Source organism: Octopus sinensis, linkage group LG18 (genome assembly GCF_006345805.1).
Source record: "Octopus sinensis linkage group LG18, ASM634580v1, whole genome shotgun sequence".
In the NCBI taxonomy this organism is placed as follows: domain Eukaryota; kingdom Metazoa; phylum Mollusca; class Cephalopoda; order Octopoda; family Octopodidae; genus Octopus; species Octopus sinensis.
The window spans coordinates 4,069,681-4,089,680 of NC_043014.1; the positions used below are offsets into that span (position 1 = coordinate 4,069,681).

At 39.8% G+C, this 20,000-nt stretch overlaps 2 protein-coding genes across 2 annotated transcripts in view; both read left to right on the forward strand.

Annotated features, from left to right (window-relative positions):
* LOC118767010 (short-chain collagen C4-like) overlaps window positions 1–2,425 on the forward strand; it is a gene marked incomplete at its 5' end in the record, with an annotated part of 12,488 nt that extends 10,063 nt beyond the window's left edge. The window contains one exon of the mRNA XM_036510916.1: window positions 2,321–2,425. Within this exon, the coding sequence (XP_036366809.1) occupies window positions 2,321–2,425 (105 nt within the window). The remainder of the gene's footprint in view (window positions 1–2,320) is intronic.
* Window positions 2,426–3,475: 1,050 nt separating this feature from the next.
* Window positions 3,476–20,000, forward strand: part of LOC118767011 (short-chain collagen C4-like) — a 38,519-nt gene continuing 21,994 nt past the window's right edge. The window contains exons 1-2 of the mRNA XM_036510917.1: window positions 3,476–3,488; window positions 9,352–9,360. Coding sequence (XP_036366810.1) covers window positions 3,476–3,488; window positions 9,352–9,360 — 22 coding nt within the window. The remainder of the gene's footprint in view (window positions 3,489–9,351; window positions 9,361–20,000) is intronic.

Sequence of the window (20,000 nt, forward strand, 5' to 3'; positions counted from 1 at the left end):
CCTACACGCGCACACACACATACACATACGTATACACATATAGACACAGACACACACACGCACGCAAAAACAAGCACACACATACGGACGCACACACGCACACGAATGCACACACCCAAAACTCACAACCCCACGGATATACGTATATACACCTATATACACTTACACACACACATAGAAACGCACACGTACATGCACACACAACTACAAACACATACGACACGCACGCACATACACACACACACACACACACAAATGAGCCCAAACATACATCCCATACACACGGCACACATTTTTTCATACATGTATACACACATACGCACGTACTAGCACACGTACACACATACACTAAGTAAAGCAAAGTTATTGGCCACATACCCAAAGTCTACGCATACACACACGAACACACACATACATACACACACACACAAGCTACAAGCAAAACACACACACGATACATATACATACACGCACACACACACATACATCAAACTAGCAGTACCTACTACTTGACCTGTGGTAGAGACAAAAGGAGCCACGCCCAATTCCTTCTTCCTTGACCTTAACACTACTAGCCCTACAACACGCAAATTTTAACAGCCACAAACACACACACATACACACGCACATGCACACACACACACGTGTCATTATTGCACACATACACACAGACACACACACGCACACGCAGACCTCCGCGCACGCTCTTATCCACACTTACACACACATTCCTCCTCCTCTACCACTCTCCTGTCTTTGAAACGACTTTTCTTCACCCATTTCCTTCCGGTCATTCAAAATGTGACGCGTGTGTACCGTTGGCGATTTTTTTTCCTCTGTCTTCACTCCTCTGGATCTTTCCATCTCGTATGTTTCCGACGAAGAGTTCCGCTCGAAACGTTATACCCTCCTTCTTTCCTTCTTTCCTGAGCGTCCAATAATACAATCTTTGTTCCACGTCCTTGCGTTGTTGTGTTTTTTTGTGCTTTCTTATTTGGATTAAATTTAACTATATATATACATGTGTGTGTGTTTATATATATATATAAATATATATATATATATAAAAATATATATATATTATATGTAGAAATATGTGTGTCTATATGTCTGTATGTGTGTGTGTCTGTGTGTGTCTGTGTGTACGTGTGTACTAGTAGAATTACCCGGCATTGCTAATGATTAAAATGGCAAAGTTGGTATATAATATATTCTAGTCATTTTGAAACAGGTGATATGGGAAAGTGCAACATTGACAATAAAACATTTGTAGAGTAAATGCTGGGCTAATTCGACTAAGCAACATGCTATGCGTCCGTTTGGACTGTTTCAGACCCTAACCTGTCATGCAAAATTGGAGGTGGGTTTTCTGTGATTTTTGAACACACAGAAAAGCTGTCAGTGGATATACTCTCCTTTGCAGCAGTGTGCGCTGTGTCTAACACGACCTATCATCGGAAATTTTGACACCTCACGTCGGGTTTCTTGTCCTACATCACTCATAGAGTAAATTTGAGGAACTGTGGTTGTTCAGTCGCGGGTACCAGAGAACCAATGAGGGGATTGACTTGCCCTTGAACTTTGACGTCCGCGTAAATTCCTGTTTATCTATCTTCTTAGATTCACCAAACGATGTCATTTGAAATGCAGAGTTGTATTGTCTGATATTGTTCAGAAAATCGTTTGATTGGATTGAAGCGCCTTCTAGAAGATTCCTAAGGGGTTGAGATGGTAGTGTTGGCAATGATACCTGTCCGAATATGTTGTCATCTATTGCATTGTTTTAAGTTCTAAACGATTATAAATACCCTGAAGTTCTATTTATATGATGCTATTTCTATTTTTTCACAGAACCGTTTCATCTCCAAGAAATCTCTCGACGATAAACCTGATGACACACCAAGTAAGAACTAATTTTATAGCTAAAGTCTTTTACCTGTGTCTCTTTAACTAATGATTTCTTATTTCACCAACTTTGAATTAGTTCCACATTACTATCGATATGTCCAAAATAAGATATACTAAGACATTTGCCTGGATTTATGGCAGTGAATATCAACTGGAAACATACCTAACTAATAAACTCTTTTCTTTTGCTAACGCTGAATCAATTCATCAACACAACGTTCCGTGCGCTGTCTGTTTGACACGACAACCTGCTGTTGTTATGATGTTACCATCCAGGACAAAGTGTTACCCTGGCTGGACAGCTGAGTATTCAGGATATTTGATGGCTGAGCATTATAAGGATAACGGCAGACTTGAATATGTGTGTGTGGACTATGCACCAGAAGCTGATCCAGCAGGTTACAGAAACGAAAATGGAGCTAGTTTATATTTCGTTCAGGCTGCTTGTGGTTCATTGCCATGTCCACCGTATGTCAATGGTCAAGAATTATCCTGCGTTGTGTGCAGTAAATATTGAATAGAAATTTACGTTCATTTCTATATGAAAATTTATGTCGGCGAATCATAAAATATAATATAATAAAGCAACATATACGTTTCTTGTAATTGTGTTTCGCAGTATTCTAATCCAAGTAATATATGTCGTTAAATAAATTGCGGCTACAAGTTTTCAGAAAATATTCAAAACGAAACAACAGAGACGTCATAGAATGTGACAAATAGCTTAACAGAACGATGTAATCCTCGGGGAATGATTCTAGAATACATTGTATGAGGTTCAGTTTATCAAATTTAAAAGTTGAAATAAAATGATGATTCGTTTAAATGTGTTTTGTATTCCGTCTTAAAATGAAAACAATCCCCAAATGAAACACCTCCGTACAAATATATCACCCTTTCATGATCAATCTTCAGAAAACACGATAAAAGCTTATAACTAACATCACTAAATCATGATGGTTTAATAAAAAAAATACTCCCATACGTATCAATGTAACTACAATCGATGCGATGACAGCACTGCAATCCAATCGCGGATATTACCTAATAAAGGATATTTGATATCCACTGAAGGAATACCACAAAATGTTGACTACCTAACTACTTGTCAGGTTACTAACACATTGAAGTTTTCACGAAACACTTTCGACAAGGGTACAAGTACACGTCCCACGATGAACTACTTTCAACCTACATTCAAATATTCCCGCTTTTCTACAAAAATCACACACACACAGCCTCGCGTCACATTACACACGCAGCCTCTCATCGTTTCCTGAAAACTGATGTGCCAAAATAAAATATGAAACCACCAAGAAATATGAGTAGACTTCAGGAACAGAATCAACCGAATCTACAGCAACACCACAAAACATCAAGTTCAACAAATTATCTCCGTCTGTAACATAAAACTATCAAACTCGCAGAAGAGGAACTTGCTTCGAGATACATGCATACAATAACTGTAACACACATAAACGACTTAGTAAGGAAAGGAACACCACTTATAAAATATACATTAGGTGGAATCAGTGCAACATGTTGAGTGTTTCACACTATACCCAGCATGATTGCTCCTTGTATGTGGGAGTTTGTAGAATGGCTGCCAGATAAACGAAGGTATCCGTGGAAAGAGGGATCTGTGGGTGGCAGCACGTGTTTTCTCCGATTAATTGCGTGCCATAAGAATGCTCGATTGTGAAAAAGCTAGAGAAAAAGAATAATAATTAAGTAATATGAAAGCACGAAATGCAAATTGACAAATGAATATATGGAAACATTCAACATGGCGTTTCCAGTGAACAGTATTAGCGCTCAGTATTAGGCATAAGCAATTTTTAGGTTCGTTAAAATGTGCTAATGGCATATTTCAAACTCTAAAGGCAAATTCAGTGCAGAAAGCGGCAAAAACAGCATATCAGTCCAGTGCTGCTCCCTATCGGGTTCCAGTTCAGTCGTTATCAAAAGAAAATACCGAAGAGGGGAATATCTGGACAAACTTAAAGCCATAGCTTTAACTTAAACATAGTCAACAACAACGAGTAAGTGACGCCATTAGAGCGCCAGGCTGGAGTCTGTCGTGAGTTACCTCCCTTCGTTATTTCTCTTTGATAAATTCTTCGCTAGAGGAGTTGACTTCAACCTTGTGCCCCAACAGTAACTGCGGTCGCTCGTACGTGCCCGCATTTTCCCCGCATATTTGTGTGTATGATTCTGTGTGTGTGTGTGTGTGTGTGTGTTTGTGTCAGTGAGTGTGTGTGTGTCGGTGTGTGTGTGTCACTCTGTGTGTGTCAGTGTGTGTGTGTGTGTGTCAGCGTGTGTGTCAGTGTGTGTGTGTGTGTGTGTGTGTCAGTGTGAGTGGCAGTATGTGTGTGTCAGTGTCAGTGTGTGTGTGTATGTGTGTGTGTGTCAGTGTGTGTGAGTTTGTGTGTCAATGTTTGTGTGTGTGTGTGTTTATGTCAGTGTTTGTTTGTGTTTGAGTGTCAGTGTGTGTGATTGTATGTGTGTGTCAGTTTGTGTGTATGTCGGTGTGTGTGTGTGTGTATGTGTGTCAGTGTCTGTGTGTGTGTGTATGGATTTCAGTGTGTGCGTGTGTATGTGTGTCAGTGTGCGTGTATGTGTGTGTGTGTGTGTTTGTGTGTGTGTGTGTGTATGTATGTCAGTGTGTGTGTGTGTCAGTCATTGTGTGTGTGTATGTGTGTGTGTGTGTGACAGTGTGTGTGCGTGTGTATTTGTGTGTGTGTCAATGTGTGTGTTTGTGTGTATGTCAGTGTGTGTGTGTGTGTGTATGTAAGTGTGTGCGGGTGTATGTGTGTGAGTGTGTGTTTGTGTGTGTGTGTGAGTGTGAGTCTGCGTGTTTGTGTGTGTGTGTGTGTCTGTGTGTGTGGGTGTGTGTGTTGGCGTTTGTGTCAGTCTGTGCTTGTGTTTGTGTGTGCCAGTGTGTGTGTGTGTGTGTCTTTGTGTCTGTGTATTCGTCGGTTGAACGAAATTCAGTTACAGGTCTTCAGCTTAAACCTCGCATCTCGATCTTTTGATGAAGCCACACGAAGTATCACGTACGGCCGACAACTGTCACCAGAATGGATTTCGCACAACTGTCACCAGAATGGATTTCGCACAACTGTCCAGGAATATTTCGCAGCGTTATTCCATTTCTTCTCTCATAGCTTTTGGGGTTCTTCTCGTTCTGACGATCGTGATTCTTCATCAAGATTCAAGAATAGGAAAAATGGAAGAGAAATCGCAAACGGTAAGTCATGGATTTTGTGTTAATATATGTATGTGTTTATGTATTTATATATGTATGTATGCATGTTTGTATGTATGCATTTACGTATGTATGTATTAATATGTGGATGTATGTATGTACCGATGGATGGATGGATGTAAGGATGTATGCATGAATCACGTACATATGTTCCTATGGAGCACACACACATACATAAGATCACACACGTAATCACACACGAACACACAGGAGCACACACCTAAACATACATATATATACATATACGTATATTTGTATACATAATATACATATATATGTATATATAAATATACATATATATGAATATATTAGTGCGTGAACATATATAGATATATATATACAAACAAATATATGCGTCAGTGTATCTATCACTGTATCTCTCTGTCTATCTCTCTCTCTCTCTCTCTCTATTTATCTATATATATGTATGTGTGTGTGTGTGTGTGTGTGTTTGTATATAAATATATTCTTTTACCCGTTTCAGTCATTTGACTGCGGCCATGCTAGAGCACTGCGTTTAGTAGGACAAATCGACTTCAGTAATTATTCTTTGTAAGCCTATTGCTCATTCTATCGTTATCTCTAGACAAACCGCTATATTACGGGGACGTCAACACACCGACATCAGTTGAGAATCGATAGTGGTGCGACAATAACAGACACATATATAAAACATAGATACATACACACTATGTCTGCTATACACACACACACACATACATCTATATATATATATATATATACATATCATATATACATACACACATATATAGTTACGTATGTATGTACATACATGACTATCTATCAATCTATTTATCTACATATCTATCTATCTATATATATATATATATATATATATATATATATATATATATATATATATATATATATATATATATATATGTATATGGATATATATATCTATATCTATATATACATACATATATACACATCCTAAGTAAACACAAAGAAGAGTGGAATTGTACTCCTGTCCGATCGCTCTTTCACCAGACATAATCCTGGAGAGGGAAATAAGTGCGTAATGAAAAAAATCTAATGGTGGGGTTCTAGCATGGCCATGCCCTGTCGCTGCAACGTTTAGCCCTATTAATATTAGTGTTAAGTATTATATCTAGATGTACACTTACACACACGCACAGAAACAGACACATACAAACACACACACACACGCACACATAGGAATACGTACATATTTACACACATTTATCTATTTCTCTCCATCAGGAACGGAAGTGAGGCGAGTTTTTTTGAATCTTTTCTTTCCAACTGAAAATAAAACGTGCGAGTGCCAATGTAGATCGGTGAATTTCGTAATGTTTGACTGTAATTCACGTTGGTTTTTATATATGACAATATGTAAGAACGAATGTAAATACATACACACAGACACACGGACAAACACACGCACAAATAAACACAAACACACACACATACGCACGCACACAGACACACGTGCTCAATTGTACACGAACAATCACACTATACAGTGTATGTCCACTCACATATATGTGTGCGTTTGTGTGTGTGTATGCGTATAAGTAGATACGTGTATTTGTGATATTTATGGTGCGTATGCTTAAGTATACGTGCATACGTATATATCGATATGTATTTATATATGTGTGATGTGTGTGTGTGTGTGGGGGGGTGGAGGCGCAGTGGCCCAGTGGTTAGGGCAGCGGACTCATGGTTGTCGGATCGCGGTTTCGATTCCCAGACTGGGCGTTGTGAGTGTTTAATGCTCCACGAGTCTCAGGGAGTGGGTTATGTTTATCTCTGCTGTACTCTTTCGCTGCAACTTTCTCCCTTTCTTCTGTTGGCCTGCTCGCTTAACCAGCGGGGTGGCGTCATTTGAATGCTAAAACAATGCGAAGCGCATTGTGACCGGCGATGTGTAGCAACAACTGATAGCCTGGTCTGTGACGGTGATCACGGAGATATATGTATCATACGCACACACACATACACACACATACACACGTACATAATCACACACCAGCACAGATGTCCACATATACCTTTAACGAACAATACTCATACAGATACGCACACACTCATACACACATGGGCAGAGACACACACGCACATCCACGTACTTAAGCGCACACACGCTCACGAGCACACGCACGTACATTACGCCCACACAACTCCAAAAACCCTCACACACACACGCATGTACAAATTCACAGAAACACCGATACATATACATACGCACAATATATGCCTACACGCGTACACACACATACACATAAGTATACACATATAGACACAGACACAAACACACACACGCACGCAAAACTCACAACCCCACGGATACACTTATATACACCCATATACGCTTACACACATACAAACTCACACGTACACGCACACACAACTACACTCACATACGAGACGCATGCACATACAAACACACACACACAAATGAACCCACACATACGTCCCATACACACGGCACACAATTATACATACACGCACACAATTATACATACATGTATACACGCATAGGCACAGATATTCGCCACACACCCAAACGCTACGCATACACACACATGCACACACACACACACACTACAAACAAAACACACACATACACACACACGCGTGTCATCATTGCACATATACCCACATACATACACGCACACGTACACTAAGTAAAGCACTGTTATTCGCCACACACCCTAGCTCTACGCTTACACACATGAACACACACATACATACACACACACTACAAACAAAACACACACATGATACATATACATACACGCACACACACACATACTTCAAACAAGCAGTACCTACAACTTGACCTGTGGTAGAGACAAAAGGAGCCACGCCCAATTCCTTCTTCCTTGACCTTAACACTACTAGCCCTACAACACGCAAAGATTAACAGCCACAACCACACACACACATACACACACACATGCACATACACATACACGTGTCATCATTGCACACATACACACATACACACACACGCACACGCAGACCTCCACACACTCTCTTATCCACACTTACACGCACATTCCTCTTCCTCTACCACTATTCTGTCTTTGAAAGAACTTATCTTCACCCATTTCCTTCCGGTCATTCAAAATGTGGCCGCGTGTGTACAGTTGGCGATTTTTTTCCTCTGTCTTCCCTCCTCTGGATCTTTCCTTCTTGTATGTTTCCGACGAAGAACTCCACCCGAAACTTTAAACCCCCTTCTTTCCTTATTTCCTGAGCGTCCAATAATACTATCTTTGTTCCACGTCCTCGCGTCGTTGTACTTTTGTGCTGTCATGTTTGGATTAAATTTACCTATATATATATACATGTGTGTGTGTGTATATATATATATATGTAGAAATACGTGTGTGTATGTGTGTGTGTGTGTGTGTGTGTGTGTGTGTGTGTGTGTGTGTACTAGCAGACATACCCGGCATTGCTGGGGATTGAAATGGCAAAGTTGGTATATAATATATTCCAGTCATTTTGAAACAGGTGATATTGGAAAGTGCAACATTGACAATAAAACATTTGTAGAGTAAATGCTCGGCTAATTCGACTAAGCAACATGCTATGCGTCCGTTTGGAGTGTTTCAGGCCCTAACCTGTCATACAAAATTGGATGTGGGTTTTGTGTGATTTTTGAACGCACCGAAAAACTGTCAGTGGATATACTCTCCTTTGCAGCAGTGTGCGCTGTGTGTAACACGAACTATCATCAGAAATTTTGACACCTCACGTCGGATTTGTTGTCCTACATCACTCATAGAGTAAATTTGGAGGAACTGTGGTTGTTCATTCGCGGGTACCAGAGAACCAATGAGGCGATAGACTTGCCCTTGAACTTTGACGTCGGCGTAAATTCATGTTTATCTATCTTCTTAGATTCACCAAACGATGTCATTTGAAATGCTGAGTTGTATTGTCTGATATTGTTCAGAAAATCCTTTGACCGGATTGAAGCGCCTTCTAGTAAAATTCCTAAGGGGTTGAGATGGTAGTGTTGGCAATGTTAACTGTCCGAATATGTAGTCATCTATTGCATTGTTTTAAGTTCTAAACGATAATAAATACCCTGAAGTTCTATTTATATGATGCTATTTCTATTTTTTCACAGAACCGTTTCATCTCCAAGAAATCTCTCGACGATAAACCTGATGACACACCAAGTAAGAACTAATTTTATAGATAAATTCTTTTACCCGTGTCTCCTTAACCAATGATTTATAATTTCACCAACTTTGAATTAATTCCACATTACTATCCATATGTCCACAATAATATATACTAAGACACTTGCCTGAATTTATTTTAAACTATGTTCTACTTTACAAGAATTCCCTAAATATAATGTTATTCTAATATACTATGCCATTTATTGAGTGTATATGAGTATATATGCAGTGCTACGTCGAGAATTGTTTCGGTCTGGACGGTTCCACCGAGTGTGCTCTTCGCCGAGTGTCCGAGGCGGCCGGTATGTTCACTGTGAACAAATTAGAGTGCTCAGAGCGAGCCCCACCGGCTTGCATACGAAAAGCATGGAATGCCCTCTTCATCTGAGAATCAAATTCCCGAGCTGGCACTTCACTGCGATTATATCTACGATTCACAAGTCCGTCCACTCTTGTGTTTCCAATCATTCGTGAATAGAGACCAAAAATAATGATGTTCCACTTTCCTAGACAGTGAGTATTTGTCAATCCTGCCTTGGGGTACTCAGCAGCCAACCAATTCAGTGCACGTTGTTGGTGACCATCAGACGCATCAGGTAGCAGATTGTCGTCTACAAATAACAGTCGACCGATCACGTAGAGATTAATTGGGATACCTCTACCACAATGGCTGCGCATATTCAACCAGATCACAAAAAAGAATGTGAGAAGGGGCACTAACGATGCACACTTCAACTAAGTGAAACCTTCACGTTGTAAACTTTTACATAAATACAATCATTTGTACTTTATGTCAACAAGTATTTGCCCAGTAAATTCACCTTCCTGGTAAACCATCCACAACATGTCTCAGGGCACGTGATCATGTGCCTTTCCGTGGTTTACAGCGTATTCCCCTTGGAAATGCTTCAACGTTCACTGGAAGGTCTTTCTTTGACTGACTCTCTGGTCGGATGTACAGTGTCCTGGACAGTAACCTTTAGCACAACAATTTCCCTACATATCGTTTCCTGACATCTAGTGTAGACTTTTCTATAATTAGAACACACTCATTGGTGTTTGTTTGAAGAAATTGTGATTGTCACCCCATATTACCATTGCCTTGGTGTTTTTCCAGAGGTCCCATCCACCTAGCGTACATGGGCCACTCAGAGAATACCATCTGTATTTAAGGCTTCTAAAATATCAAGCCGAACCTGCTTTTCACAAGCAGTTTTATCACATTTAAGTGACTTTAGCTCAAATAAGCGTTCAAACGAAGAAGAACCTGCCGAAAAAAATAATACAATCACAAATCCATTTCGATGTTCAACTTAATTCAGGAGGGTCACTCTCAATTTGGATGCAAAAGTCTCCACATTTTTGTTTCTGATCCTAGCATCCACGGCTTACCAATTTCCAGTGTTCGGCAGACTGTAGGAATTTTCAGGTTTTCAGACACAAACGTTCAGCAAAGAGTGAAAGATGACCGAAATCTATCAGAAACCTCTGTCACCAAGTATTTCTATACCAGGCACCCTTATAAATATCCCTGTCTTAAAATAATATCTTTACCATAGAGAGGACAGTGTGTATCCTGCACAGAAGTCTGCTATGACCTGTCCATTAAGTTCACTGACGACATTCCTTCCAATCAACCCTTCTCACGGTTATCAGTGCCAAGGTGTGCACCGAAGTCTCCTTGCAGGACAAATGACTTTGCCCCAAATATATCTAAAGCTGAGGTGAATTTGCCTAGGAAGGATTTGTATTTGACCCAGCTTTTTGCTGCATATACTTTCAACAGCCACAGTGGTCCTTCATATTCAGCCTTAGTTTCAAGAGGTGAAACCTCACACCTAGTAGGTTTCACTCCATAAAACAATCCGAAAGCTGGGGATTGAGAGTATCCTAATCCCACCTGTGCAGATATTGTTGGCACCACAGTTGCGTTGTGGAGTTTCAAGCCTATATCCAGGTGTACGCTATCGGGGAAAGGAAATTTTGTAGAGGAGACATCGATTATATCTTACAGGCAGATTATATCTAACAATTTTGACGTTTTAATTCTCAATTATTAAAGGTTGTTCCCTTCTTGATCTGCTTTGGTTTCCTGAGACCGTCAAATTTGTGCTCCTAGCCTACGCACCCCAGATCAATTTGCAGGCTTCTTGCTGGTTGCACCGGTATTGGGTGCGTTGTGCTATACATTTATCGACCGGACTCCTTTACTCGAGATCCGGATGCGATATCTTTTAACTAACTCGACAAATGATGCGGTATGGTTGTTATTTTCATATTGTAGTTATGATGGCCTTATTTGCGCCGAGCTCCAAACTGATATTTGTAATTGACCGATGAATATTCGCACCTGGCGAATATTTTATCATTATTCTATTGAGTTTTATCATTATTCTATTGAGAAATATATATACTCATATCCAAGTTTACGTATCATACATACATCCGTTCATAGCGGAGACCGATACACATTCTGATATTCTGAGATTAATCTCTCAAATCTTTGACATCAACGTCACCAACAGGCTCAACAGACAAATGTCTTTTTTCTGTCTTTACAATTTATTCTTATTATTTACATCTTTCGTTCTGACTTTCATTCATTCACTCGTTCTTTCTTAAATTCTATATTTCTCTCTTCTCCATCAATTCCTTCCCATCCAACAACCTACTTTGTAAATGATCCCCCAATTCTTTCTTTTAAACTACATTATTTCATTTTAATTTCGCAGAACCCGGCCTCGGATCATTGTATACCCGGTGGGGTAGAACAACTTGTCCTCCTTATTCAAAACTTGTATATGACGGTTAGTATACTTTATATTTCTGACCTCTCTTTCTTTTTTTGTCTTTCTCTTGTTCTCTTTTTATACCTCTCATTCTCTCTTTTTGTTGCCTCCCTTTCTCTCTCACCCTCTCTCTCACGCACATGCACACACACTCACCCTTCGTCGGGTTGTCTGACATAAACATTCTCAAATCCTTTTATGATATGTCACGTTTCAAACGTCTATACGTGTAGACTATACAGACTCTACACAAGACTGCTTACTCCTTTGTAGGTATTTGGTCAAATTAGAATATTATATGTTGTCTACTACGGACCAAGTGAAAAGGATGTTGTCTAACCACAGAATATAGATATCTCTACGTTAAATTACAGACAGGGGCTGGACTGAAAACCGCCATGGCGATCAAGAATTTCAGGCTGACCAGCTTTGGATTGTAGATATCAAATACCGAGGCTGCTAACTGGTGATCAAGTGTACTGGCTATGGATGGTGATATTGTACGTGAGTGACCAGAGCTGAATAGTGGCCACTTGACTATCTTTAACTAGAGTGCCCAATGATCGTAGGTGTGGACTAAATTGAAAAGAGTCTATTAGAATTGATGACAGTGACTGTAAACGATTAATGAAATGAACACACAATGTAGAATGAGGACTGGACAATCCACATACTGTAACTGATGGAAAAAGCTAAGGACTTTATTCATTAAGTAAAATAGAGAGAGACTAAATATTAGTGAGAGAACACAACAGAGTACAGTATGCACTTCTATTCTTCTCCGCCTCACCGAAATCGTCCTATCGATAAAACCTTGCTCTTTTCATGCACCACATAACCTCAGTATATCTTTGTAAGGTAGTTACGACACTTCCAATTCAAAACTGCCTCTTCCAACGGCTTCCCCAATCAACCTAACATTCCTTAAAAATGCTCTGAATCTGCTCTCTATAAATCCTACACGTATCCTTTATCGGTCGTCCACTCCAACGTCCATTCATCTTAAGCACTAAGCCATCACTGAACCTCACAATTTTTCCTCCCACCTCGTTTCTGTGTATTGCATGAAAAAAAGTCTGTGTGATCATAACGTCTTTGTAAGCCTGATTCGTCCGAGTCTAAACGAGAGGTTTAGCCACTGACTCTCGTATGATCGACTAAACAACATTTCATCGACGGTTACCCACCACTTCTCTGTATCTCGTCGTCTCCCGTATTGTCCTACTCAAACCTCCTACAATTTCCACCACCCAAAATATCCCCGTTCACACGTGAACATCTTTTCCATTTCGGATAAACACGAGTGCATGCGTTATAAAATATCTTTCTATTTCTCCATCTACTGACATCTACCGAAAAACACCTACCCCATGCAAACATACATAATAATCCACGTCGTAACCACAAATACTTACCCGTATACACAAAACATATATATATATAAATGGAGTTGCATGAAACAATCGTGCCGCATTATCTCTGGATATCCTAGTTGCTTACTACGATATATATACAAACATATACATACATATATATATATATATATATATATATATATATATATATATATATATATATATATATATAACTTAGAATAACTTAGAAAGGTTTTGGCCAGTATTGGCCCAGGCCATGTCTAACTTAATAGCACCACCTGGTGAAGTCTTTCAGTTCAGGATTTGGGCACCAAGGCCCATTCGAGCAGAGAGTTATTGTTTGCGGAGACATATCCGGGTGTGGGTGGTTTGTCCGGTACTGTTTGAAGGAATTTGTCCAAAGACTTCTTGAATTTTGTGTGGTCAGTTTCTTTTTTGACATGCCCTGGTGTAAGGTTGAAGAGAGCAGGTCCAATTGAGGTGAAATAGTTGTGCCGTATTGTCGTTATGTGATGCGATTTAGATTTTTGTTGTGGACGGATGGCACGTGGTCCAAGCCTTGGATGCATTTTGAAGGTGATGCCAACATCATTTGGACAGTGCTGGTGGAATATTTTCCACATCATACAGATAACGTAGCGTTCACGGCGTCGTTGGAGTGAATACAATTTCAGCTTCTCTAGTCTACCCCAGTAGTCAAGGTCTGACATGCCATCTATCTTTTTTGTGATTGACCTTTGGGGAGCTTCAATTCTCATAATATTTTGTTTTGTGTAGGGAGACCACAGTGGACAGCAGTATTCAAGGTGGAGTCGGGCAAAAGTGGAGAAGAGAAGGATAATAGCGTGGGAATCTCTCGACTGGAAGGTTCTGAGAATCCAGGAACACATTCTGCGGGCCATGTCAACTTTGCTGCTTATATGTGTAGCCCAGCTTATGTTGTTGTCCACTGTTACTCCCAGGTCTCTGATGTTGTTGGATGCCATGAGAATTTCTCCAGAAGGAAGAGAGTATGGGAGTTTCAGAGCGTCCTCCCTTCCAAAGTGGATCAGTTCAAATTTGTCTTCATTTAGCAACATGTTATTCTTTTCCGCCCATTGGACAACAGCCCGTAGGTCTGACTGAAGGTTTATTCGGTCATCCACGCCATTGATGACCTTCTGGAGCTTGGAGTCATCAGCGAAGGTTCTGATGTTACTGTGTTTGATGGTATCAGTAATATCATTTATGTAGATGATGAAGAGAAGTGGGCCCAACACAGTGCCTTGTGGGACACCACTGCTGACTTTGGCTGGGCTGGATTTGACTCCTTCGACTACCACATGTTGGGTTCTGTTAGACAGGAAGCACTTGATCCACTGCAGCAACTTTCCAGTGACACCAATATTGGACAGCTTTCTCAGAAGGATCTTATGATCAACCCTGTCAAAGACCTTGCTGAAATCAAGGTAGATGACATCAGTGTTGGAACCTTCTCCCAAGGCTCTCAAAATGTCATCAAAATGATGCAGTAGCTGCGTCAGGCAATCTCTCCCATTACGGAATCCATGCTGGTTGGGGTTCAGCATATTATGCCTCTCAAGGAAGTGAGTCATATGCGATCTCAGCACCCTCTCAAATACCTTGATGATATGAGAGGTGAGTGAGATTGGACGGTAATTCACGGCAAGCGATTTGTTTCCTTTTTTGAAAACTGGGACAACAGACTGGGATAGAAGGTCCTCTGGTATATATCCAGCATCCAGTGAGTTCCGCCACAGATTGGCTAGAGGGGGTGCAAGCTGGTTTTGACACATCTTCAAGACACAAGCAGGGAACCTATCGGGACCTACTGCTGAATTATGCTTCATTTCCTTTATTGCTGCTAAGACATCAGGAGCGCCAAATGTTATGTCCGATAAAGTGTATTGGGGAGTAACATCACTGATACAGCCCAGATCAGTCATATCAGGATTGCTGAAAACAGAGCAATATTGTTTCTGCAATATCTCTCCCATGGTTTTGGCATTGTCTTGAAGAGTACCATTTTCATCAATCAGAGGGCCAACAGTAGAACCAGTGACTCTCTGTTTTTTTGCAAATGAAAAGAACACTTTGGGATTGAGTTTGATCTTCTCAATGGCCCAGGCCTCTTCAGCTCTTCGCTGACTATTGATGATAGACATCATGTTGTTTTGGAGTTTATGTTTTTTAATCTCTAGCGACGAGATGGCAGTCAGGTTGGTGTGTTGCTGTTGACAGTATTTCAGCATGTTGATCTTTTTGTTGATTCTTTTAATTTTCCTTATGAGAGATTTTCTATTTCTAGGGATTCGACACTTAGATTTGTTTGCAGATCTTAATGGGGTGTGTCTTGCACATATGTTCGTGATGATGTCTACAAGTGACTGCCAGGACTTTTTAATGTTAGTGGGTGTGTATGTGTGCGTGAAGGACCAATCGACTTGTGCAAGATCATTATTGATCGCTTCCCAGTTTGCATTGTGGAAATCCATAGTGTCAAATGGATGAACAGGAGGGATGACATTTGTTTTGCATTTTGGCCAGTGAAATCTCAGATCACAGAGAACCATGTCATGGTCGGAGAGTAGGGTTTTCTCCACTGCAATATTGTGGATAGTATCAGTGTGATTGCTGAAAATTAAGTCTAAGACGTTTTTGTGACATCTCGTTGGTTCGAGTACCAGTTGGGACAAGAAGAAGTCATCCATGAAGTCAAGAAGCGATTCCACTGCCTCCCTGTCAGGGGTTGAGAGAGAAGAACCTGGCGGCAGACTGTTTGTAGACCAGTCAACCCCGGGAAGGTTGAAGTCTCCCATCATTAAAATGTTGTCAGGTTGACACTGCTGAATGAAACACTTTATGCTGTTGAGGCATTCCTTGAAGCATGGTAGGGGCGTTTGGGGTGGTCTGTAGAGCCCAACTACTGTTAAGTTGTTGGTTTGACTGAATACAGCGACTGCTTCGCAGTATCCATTCGAAAATATGTTCATGGCTTCTGTTGAGAATGAATCATGGACATAAATGGCAGTCCCACCCTTTCTTCTGCCAGCACGATCAGCACGAATGGTTTTGAAATTTTTAACTTTGGTTTCAGTGAGGACGAAGAAAGGGATGTGGTTTGGATGGGCCTCGACCCAGTCCTCCAGGAATCTTATCTTCCATTTTTGTGTATTGGTGGAAGGGCTGATGCCTTGGGCATTAAGCAGAAATGTTGAGGCGAGAGTGGATGGTTTTAATTGTTTTGGTGATTTGTTTATTTGATTGCTTTTTAATGGCATGTGCAGTGGGGTATTTGTGGTGGATGGTGGTGGGTGATAGCTCGGATGTTTTTTTCCAGTTCTTTTGCTAGATTCATCATAGCTAAAAAAGAGGAAGAAGAGGTGGTTTCCTGTCTAGGGAACCGCAGGTGACTGTGGCTGCGGCTATTTTTATGTGAGTGGTTATCTTTAAATGTCCGAAGAGTCCCTGGGAGATGGGTAAAGGGGCAATCCCTGTGCAGACACAATCTGTCTCGCTGGGAATAGCGGCAGATTTGGGGATTCCTTGTTTGAGATATTGGTGGTTGTGGTGGTGTTGTATTATGGTGGTTGCTGTTGTAGTTTGTGGGGATAGAGCGTTTTGTTCCAGGTAAATGGGTGAATTTGCATTCTCTATCAGTGCACAGTCTATGGCGAAGAGAATATCGGCAAATGATGGGGTTTCGAGTGGGTGTGTAGGTGCGTGTGTGTGTGTGAGTTGTGAAAGGTGTAGATGATAGTTCGTTGAAGTTTTGGCGACCTTTGTGACCTGTAGGAGGTAAATTCCTTGAGATAGCATTAGTAGTAGTAGTTGTAGTAGTAGTAGTAGGTAGAAGAGATGTTGACAGTGGTAATGATTGAGGAGGTCGATTCCAAGACAAAGATGTTTGTCGATACATAGTTGGAGTTGTACTAGTAGTAGTAAGCAGAGGAGATGGTGTTGACAATGATGATGATTGAGCTGCTGGGGCAGTGAAAGGAAGGGGTCGTGCTTCCTGCTGTGTGACCCTGATGACTGGGGGGTCAATCGTTTCGTTTAGCAAATCGGCCATTGTAGATGAATCGAGGAGTGGTTCATCCTGTTGTTGTTGCTGTATCTGTTGTTGTTGTTGCCGCTGAGTTTGTTGTTGAGGTTGTTGTTGTTGTTGCCGCTGAGGTTGTTGCTGCTGAAGTTGTTGTTGTTGCTGTAGCTGTTGTTGTTGTTGTTGCCGCTGAGTTTGTTGTTGTTGAGGTTGTTGTTGTTGTTGTTGCGCCGGTGATGCGTTCGAAGAGAAAACACATCTCAGTTTATCGAAGTGTTTATTTATTAATTTAAAAGCAACTTCGATTTGTTTTAATTTATTTTGTATCTGCCGTTCAGATCGAGTTTGCAAATGGTGAACTGCTCGTTTAGCAATTTCGTTCAGATACGAAGCACCTATGCTCTCTGTTTCGGTAAGGCCATGCCATGTGTTGATAAGAACGTCGACTTCATTATCAGACCAGTTTTTATTGGATTTTTGGTGGCTAGCCATTCTGGTTGATTTGTTTTATTAAATTTTGTTTTGTTCGTTTGTTTTGTTGATTACTTTTAATTATTTTATTTTATTTTATTTTATTTTATTTATTTATTTATTTATTTTTAAGGAGAAGTATGTAGAATTGATTGTACAGAATGTTTGCTGTAATACTGAGAAGTTTGTATTTGAATTATGAGCTTGTAGTTATTTTATCTTTCTTTTCTTTTCTTTTTTTTCCCTCTTTTTCTAATTTTTAATGTGTGGGTGATCCTTTAGTTATCAGAAGGTGTTTGAAAATATTTGGTCGTTTGAAAATTATGAAAATAGTTTGTGGTTAAGGAAAAGTCTACTCACGAGTTGGGAAAAAGCGTGGTTTCAAATATACAGGAATATATGTGATGGTCAATTACGACGAATGTATATATATATATATATATATATATATATATATATATATATATATATATATATATATATATATATATATATATATATGAGAAGGTATATGTACAGTTACGATTCAGCAACACACAGTTTACACTCACATAAACACTAACATATATACACCACAATTCGTTCAAACGCGACTAAACATGACTTCTTTTAAGTGAAAAATTGTAATGAATGTTTCCGTTATTTCATATATAATTTTGCTTAATATCTTTCTTACTTGATATATTCTTACCAATTCTAGGTGTGGCTGGTGGACAATTCTTTGACCACCCAGGTGGCGGAAGTAATCTCTTATGTCTACCCAACGATCCCATTTGGGCCAATTATACTACAGAAGTTGAAGAAGGTGGTTACATTTATGGCAGTGAATATGAACTACCTTTTTACCCAACTAATAAACTCTTTTCTTTTGCTAACGCTGAATCAATTCATGATCACAATGTTCCGTGTGCTGTCTGTTTGACACGACAACCTGCTGTTGTTATGATGTTACCAGCCAGGACAAAGTGTTACGCTGGTTGGACAGCTGAGTATTCGGGATATTTGATGACCGAGTATTATAAGCATAAGGGCAGACATGAGTATGTGTGTGTGGACTACGCACCAGAAGCTGATCCAGCAGGTTACACAAACGAAAATGGAGCTCTATTATATTTCGTTCAGGCTGCTTGTGGTTCATTGCCATGTCCGCCGTATGTCAATGGTCGAGAATTAACCTGTGTTGTGTGCAGTAAATATTGAATAGAAATTTACATTCGTTTCTATATGAAAATTTATGTCGGCGAATCATAAAATATAATATAATAAAGCAACATATACGTTTCTTGTAATTGTGTTTCACAGTATTTTATCCAAGTAATATATGTCGTTAAATAAATTGCTGCTACAAGTTTTCAGAAAATATTCAAAACGAAACAACAGAGACGTCATAGAATGTGACAAATAGCTTAACAGAACGATGTAATCCTCAGGGAATGATTCTAGAATACATTGTATGAGGTTCAGTTTATCAAATTTAAAAGTTGAAATAAAATGATGATTCGTTTAAATGTGTGTTGTATTCCGTCTTAAAATGAAAACAATCTCCAAATGAAACACCTCCGTACAAATATATCACCCTTTCATGATCAATCTTCAAAAAACACGATAAAAGCTTATAACTAACATCACTAAATCATGATGGTTTGATAAAAAAAATACTCCCATACGTATCATTGTAACTACAATCGATGCGATGAAAGCTCTGCAATCCAATGGCGGATATTACCAAATAAAGGATATTTGATATCCACTGAAGAAATACCACAAAATGTTGACTACCTAACTACTTGTCAGGTTACTAACACATTGAAGTTTTCACGAAACACTTTCGACAAGAGTACAAGTACATGTCCCACGATTAACTATTTTCAATCTACATTCACATACTCCCGCTTTTCTACAAAAATCACAAACACACACAGCCTCGCCTCACATTACACACGCAGCCTCTCATCG